Consider the following 6,995-nt stretch of genomic DNA (forward strand, 5'->3'; position numbering starts at 1 on the left):
ATGAACTGCAGGCAAAATGGTTGTCTGCATATTGCCCACCTTCCAGAGATCATGCAAATACTTCACACCATACAATTGGGAAATGAAACATTAAAAAGTGTTAGGGTTAGTGAATTAGTATAGCTAAAGTGTCCCTCTTATAAAGCAACGTCAAATCTTTTATCTGGTAGGGTGGCAAAGGTGGGAGAGGAAGGGGGAAGGGAAGGAGAAATATAGTGTCTGTTCCTCACTGCCACCCTCACTTCCGCTGGATATTTACCAGCCCCAAAATGCACCCAAGTTTGATCTTCTCTATGAACTCCCTTTGTAGCTAAGTGACTGACAGATAAGCCTTTCACTAATCTACTTGGCAGGAAGAGGAAGAAGAGGAGGCGGAAGACGAAGAGACGGAGGGCGAGGCGATGGCTCGGATTGAAGGAGAAATCGGCAATCGCGTTGAGATTGGAATTGCAAATGCGGAAGAAGTGCTCGAAGCCTTCACTGAAGCCAAAATTCCCCACTTCTCCATTCGTGCTGATGATCAGTTAACCCGTGTTCGCTACCGCCTTGTCAAGGTGATTGATTGTATCTATTTATAGTTACTCCAATGCTGAATAGCCAATCGGAGCCATCTGACCTCTTCATGACTGTATAGAAAATTAAGAGCCTCATCCTCAATCGCGAGGCCATATTCGAGAGGGTGTATCCGATCACTCTAGAGGAGGGGGAAAACCTCGTAGCCAGTGGATTTAAACACCTCTCACCCTTTACTCGATTCTGCCCAGTCTCGTGGGACCGTGTTGCTCTCGCTCGTCTTCCTCCCATCAATCCTTCGCCCATTCTCCGCTATTCTCGTCTGGATCGACGCCTCGTGGAAGCCCAACTGGGCGATGAGATTGATCCAAATGCGGCCATTAAAAAGAGCAAAAAGGGCTCGGCAGGCGCGATACAAACGTGTTGTGCGGTATATAGGGAATGCGTCTACTGGTTTTCCTCAGAGGCTGAGAGAAGGGTGTTCATGGCAAACCCGATCGCGGTGATCAGAATGGCTGGAGAGCAGACACAGACTCTGGCACATCAACCGCTTCAGGTAGCTGTCATTGGTGGACCCACATCCGAACGGGAGTTCAGTGAGTGTTTACGTCATCTGCTAACCAGTATTTGTAAAAATTGGATTCGATATCTCCTTTCCTGAGGATTTGCCCATCACGCTAGCCCGAAGTCGCCTGTAGACATGAGCAGGCATGCACACAGAATTGCAGGCACGCTTGTCATCCTGATTCGTGTCATCTAGGACCGGATCACGACGTGTGTGGTACACTGAAATAATTTGTCTTTATTTTAGTATCAAGACGCCTTGGGACAGATTTGCACGTGGTTTACGTGACCACGACAAGGGCGGTTCAATGGCTACTCAGTTCAGTGTGTCAAAGCTGGACAGCCCTAGCAGGACAGATTCGGGGGGTCGTCATGAGTGGGGCGGCACTTTGTGACGACCTAGTAACTAAGGCCCTCCGAGTGGCTCTCCTTGCTCCACAGATCCAGGCCAGGGGGTGGGTTCAAATCACTACACCTTTTATTTTTGCGCCACAGAAAAAGGTGGGAAAAACGCTGTCTGATCACCCAGTTTGGTGGGTTGTAGATACATTCTGGACAATTACCCGATTACAATGGATCAAGCAAAGTTTATGCATGCTGCGTCAATCCAACCATTGCTTATGTTGGAACTGCATAGCAAACATTGCCATCATCCGTGAGTTTAATTGACGACTTTTTTGTCTTCTTTGAAGAAAATGCAGAAATAGGTTCCTTGAAATAGTAGCTAGATATGTATCAAAGAGAGTTATGCCATGAAACAGCACTGGCGACTCATTTGCTATAGTAGAGGAAACAGGAATTATGGACTAAGAAGCAGAGTTGTCTTGAGACCAGAAAGGTGCTGGGAGAGAAGTGGTCCAGGTAGCAAGAATGGAATCCCATAAGACTGTAGGGAAAATCAAGTTTTAATGACCTCGGATAAGTCGCCCTGGTAAACTATCCTCAAATGACTTTCCGCTACATAGGAAGGTTGTTGAAGTTGTTTTTTAACGAGACAGGAGCCAGATGTCAGTTGTTAGCATCCAAACTGTGTCTGTTCTGCCTCTCGTGTATTCTCGTAATCATCCAGACTCAGAATAAGTTGACAATCATCCGGACCCGCGTTTTACGAGAATGAAAGGGAAGAATGGGTCGACGTCTTCGCACAGATGGGTTGTGAGGTTGAAACCTGATGCTATCGAGGGTCATGCTTGACCACCGCCTAGTAGACAGGTCTCAATTGAGGTTGTCCACTGTTCTACAAGGAGTTAATCGTGAATAATCCCATCAGTATCCCACTATCCGCGAGGCCCTTGAAGTCCCCTGAAAATGACGTTGTACATGTCATGGAAATTGAGTGTTGCGAGGTGACCAGTCATGCGTCATTCATCCATCTAACAGCGGCACGAATGACGTGAAATAAAAATACACTGCTGGCCTTTGGCGCGCATTGTCATCTGTTAATACGTAGCATTTGGCACCAGACTTGAGACCTCTCTACTAAGTCTAACAAACTTCTTATGATTTCAGCTTCCGAAATGAGAGGAGGATAATACAGATGGTAAAGAAGCACATCCCGCTGATTGACTCACGCTTAAGGACAATCGCATGCATTTAACAAGTCCCGACAGGTTATGACAATTTGTCAGAGTGAGGAAGGTCGCAAATCGAAAGAGCACTTGATTGACGTGATTAATTTGGATGTTCTGGATTGAGTTCTGGTTTAATGATACCCAAACAATCATTTGACTTCTTCCCTGACCTTTGTAACATAAGGCGGTGTCAGTTGTCCAGTTCACGTCCTATGAAGCACTTTCGCGGTGATTGCGACCCTCATGGTTCTTACCACGCTCCAGTGCTACCTGCCTTACGGGACTTGAGACTAAGTTGGTTCTGAATGATGTAGGTATTTTGATTGTCCATCTGTAGCCTGCCTGCCATAGTAATTAATCCTTATGTCCTCCTAACGATGTTATGAGGACACTATCTTGGGTTATTTTGCAGCAAATGTGCGGTAGAGCCGGAGAGATCAGTGGTGTTGCATAATGCACAATCGGCTAATATCCTCCTTATTTGAGTGGCACAGGTCTCAATTCAGTACAACCTATTGTTCTTGTCACCTTTGTCAATTACCCTTCGGGTAACAATCCCATCACACTGCTCTAAAAAGCATAAATAAAATTTCTACTTACGATGTAAATAACAGCTTATTCCTCCCAACGTCATGTTGATCATCAGTCGCATCTTTTTTGTGCTATACTGACTTTTTCATACTACGTTTCAAAGAAGTTCCTCCGTAGTTAATTAAGCGATGCCTTCCTGAATTATAGATGCCAAGAGAGATGATAACTTTGCCTTTTTCCGCACGTCAGATCCATCGAAGTGAGTTGGTTTGACAATTGGAACAATCAGGAGCCTCCGGACTGTCCATTTCTCAAAGTCTGGCTCAGCATGAAAGCTCGGCGTGGTGGAAAGTGAGTTCCATTTGTGCTGCTTTTATGCTCTCCGAATTTAGGGAGACAGGCAACTCTCCTAGCCAGACTAGATTGCTGTGTCCTTCACCATCCAGCTCCAGAAGTGTGGTTAGCCTGTCAACAGCAACATCACTGTGTTGACTGTCGAAAGCCACAGAGAATGAAGAGTGTTTGTGAGCCCGCGCGTGTAAACTATCAACTTTGATAGTTTTAGAATTGCGTCTTCTTTGCAAACAGCATCGCCAAAACCCATTAGCATGCTACTTTTCAAGGTGGAAGGATGTTGACTTCACGCAGTTACTACATTTCATCCGTTTTGGTCAACTAAAAATTGGTTCATCCGATTGCTTGAATGCAAATGGTCATCAATTGCCCCATCCTCAGGGCGCGGACATTCTACGTCCCACTGTTATTCTTTGCAAGTTCAATCACGCTACAATTACATTTGCCATAAGTTAATGGGGAATGCCAAATGATTGTGACACTAATGTCAAGAGAGTAGACTGATTTTGTGCCCTTATTTTTCCTCAATCCAGCCTTGGTGCAGGTTTAGGAGGACTGGCAGACGGTATAGACGGTTTGGAAGGCGCTGGAGGAGCAGAACTTGAACTTGATGAAGGTGGATTAGGAGGAGCAGGAGGAGGAAGACGGGGGGAGAGAGGATCCGATGAAGACGGCTTAGGCGGCGGCGGACGTGGAGGAAGTGGTGTTGGCGACGATCGTGATGGGGCAGGTGGACGAGGTGGCGTGGGTAGCGGACTCTCTGGAAGCGAAGGTGAAGGAGGAGGTGGTAAAGGGAAAGGCGGCAGAGGAAGAAGCGGTGCCGATGACTCGAGTGGCTCCAGAGGTGGACAGGGTAGACGAAGAGCTAGAGGAGGGAAATACGGTTCAGAAGATTTGGAGGGTGACTCAGATGGACTCGGTCGTGAGGGAAGGGGAAGAGGTAGAAAAGGTGGATTCGGTCTTGATGGTGAATGGGATGAAAGAGACGGTGAAGGAGGATTCGGCAGAAGATATGGAAGAGGAGGTGGAAAGAATGGTTATGATGATGATAGTGGTGGTGGTGGTGGTGGAGAAGACGGCAGTAGACAAGGCAGAAGTCGAGGAAGAGGAAGAGGCTCTGTAGGTTCATCTGACGACAGTGATGGAGAAGGGCGGCGTGGTGGTGGCAGGCATGGGAGAGGTGGAAGAATTGGAAGGAGGGGAGGAAGTGATGTTTCATACGATGAAGACGACAGTCATGGAGGTGGTGGAAGACGTCGTCGGCGTCAGGGAAGGACTCATGGAAGTGAGGACTCCGAAGGCTCTGGGCCTCATGGAAGTCGCCGTAGAAGACACTACGGTGACAGAGATGGCTCTGAAGATGAGGACGATTATTTCTCCCTTTACGGCAAACGCAGTGGACATGACAAGGTTGGCAAGGGTAGATATAGTGATGAAAGTGACGAAGAGGCAGAATGGAGGAGAAGACGTTACAGAAGGATTGATGAAGCATTGGAGAGGCGCTATGGGCTGCCTAGTGTGGAGGCAGATCGACTGCCTGATGAGATTCTCAAACACTTCGCTTATGTCGAGGCTGAGTCGGCGAGACGGGACTGGTTGAAGTCTCACAATGGATCGTTGACGGATATTCCTGCTGAAGAGAACGCTTTGGTTGCACTGAAAAAGGCCCTTCTGACCACCACACATAGAATGGCTCATGTTATGGAGTACAATACCAACAGAAAAAGAAGTAAGTCTTCATTTGCCTACTTCTTCTGTTAATCGAGGGTAAGAACTCCTTTTTGCCATACAATGTGAAAGAATCTAAGCAGTTTATTTTAAGGCACTGGGTACCCTCGAAATCTGACCTCTGGAGAATCTTCGTAGAAAAATCCGCTCGGTTTCCTAGTAGATGATGTTACTATCCGGAAGGCTGTGGACCTTCCCATAGTAAGAAATTGTAAACTTTGTGCTACATTTACTTAATTGCACTGGTCGAAAGCGGAATGCCGCCTTGGCGCCCACTGTGCTATCCCTTCAAAGGTGATAATGTTCGTCGATAGCTGTACTCGCCGTTTCTGAAACGAAAATCGGATCTTATCCAATCTTCCCAAACGATAGGTTAGTCTTGCTGCAGCGAGGCGTTGCACTCGCTCCCTACATATCCACAGAACTGAGTGCTAGGAATGTGGATCTTCATCGGCGCACCGACTTGCTCTTTTCAGGTGGCCTACTGCTAAGTGGCTGAGCGACCCATCACGAACTGAAGTGGGGAGTTATCTACAGACTCGAAATTCATTCTCACTACCACTTATTCCAGGCAGCCTGATCAAAATTGGCTTCACTGAGCGAATCTCACAGTGTGTGGGGTGTCCGTTGGTAATAAGTCTACGCGCTTGTCACTTACTACTGCCTATAGCGCCGCCACGGTAACACCACTTCCTATTCTTGACAAACTAGGGATCTCCACCTGACTTCAAAGTCCTCATACGTCAAACACATCCAAACTCACTCCCTCGCGATGCTTTTCTGTTTCAGACAAACCAATGAGCATCTCAGAGATGGGACTAACAATGGAACAGTTTGAGAAGAAAATTGGTGAATTTGGATGTTACTGTCCAGTGCGACTAGCAGAGAATGACGAACTGTTCGATTGCAGAGAGGAGTACACAGCTCCATTGGTGACTAGGCTTCCCGGAGCGGAAGGCTGCCTTCCAAAAGCTCGCTACAACTCCGCTTTCTGCTCCACCTCTCTACGATACACTGTGGACACCTCAGATGCTGATTTGCATCCTCATATTCCCACAGATTTGAGATTTGCAGTGGAATACAATGGCAAGACGTACAGAACAGCGGGTCCAGAAGAACTGCGCAAATTCATGGCCAATCCGGAGAAGTATCTTCCTCCACAGGCGTTGAAAGCCCTCCCAGGTGTGGATGACCTTCCGAAAAGGCTTCCCGTGGGAACGATTCCTCACGACTCCTTTCCACGGCAAATGGCTTTGCGTGGTTTCTGTCCGGTGTGCTTTCAGGAAACCAGACAGCATTATGAGGGTCTGCGCGAAGGCAATGCCAATATTTTGGCTCTCTACCAGGGTAAAATCTACGCATTTTGCTCGGAGGAGTGTAGAACTAGGTTCATGCAGTAAGTTGACCTAATTTATTGAGCTTTCAAAGCGAATTATTCGCTCAAATCATATCTGGGCGGCATGTTCTGCTTCTGGACACCGTATCCTCATTAAACACCTTGCAACTCTCTTGGCGTGAAGCTTCAGCAGCTTCTCAGCAGAGATAAACTCGATTTGATTGTCAGACAAGCTCCGATCCTATCTATCAGGTTCTGCAGCCGCCATTTAGTGCTGCGAGGAATCTCAATAAAGGGGTGTCAAGTGTATTTGACAGATCCCTGTAAGCTACTCATAGTCTTACAGCTAGCTATAGTGAAGTTTCTTGGTCGACCATAGTGCATACTCAGTAAATATA

At 47.1% G+C, this 6,995-nt stretch overlaps 1 protein-coding gene across 1 annotated transcript; it reads left to right on the forward strand. All coding sequences in view use genetic code 11, as the record gives it.

Moving 5' to 3' along the window:
• Nucleotides 1-16: 16 nt before the first annotated feature.
• EGR_09769 (hypothetical protein) lies at nucleotides 17-6,924 on the forward strand (the record flags this gene model as incomplete). The annotated part of the gene is made up of 10 exons (XM_024499018.1): nucleotides 17-22; nucleotides 354-554; nucleotides 635-1,109; nucleotides 1,325-1,532; nucleotides 3,429-3,530; nucleotides 3,572-3,638; nucleotides 4,213-4,652; nucleotides 4,703-5,262; nucleotides 6,051-6,657; nucleotides 6,870-6,924. 10 exons carry the CDS (start codon nucleotides 17-19, stop codon nucleotides 6,922-6,924), a joined length of 2,721 nt encoding a protein of 906 aa, XP_024346559.1.
• Nucleotides 6,925-6,995: the final 71 nt, after the last annotated feature.

This window comes from Echinococcus granulosus (genome assembly GCF_000524195.1).
Source record: "Echinococcus granulosus chromosome Unknown EG_S00166, whole genome shotgun sequence".
Taxonomy (NCBI): Eukaryota; Metazoa; Platyhelminthes; class Cestoda; order Cyclophyllidea; family Taeniidae; genus Echinococcus; species Echinococcus granulosus.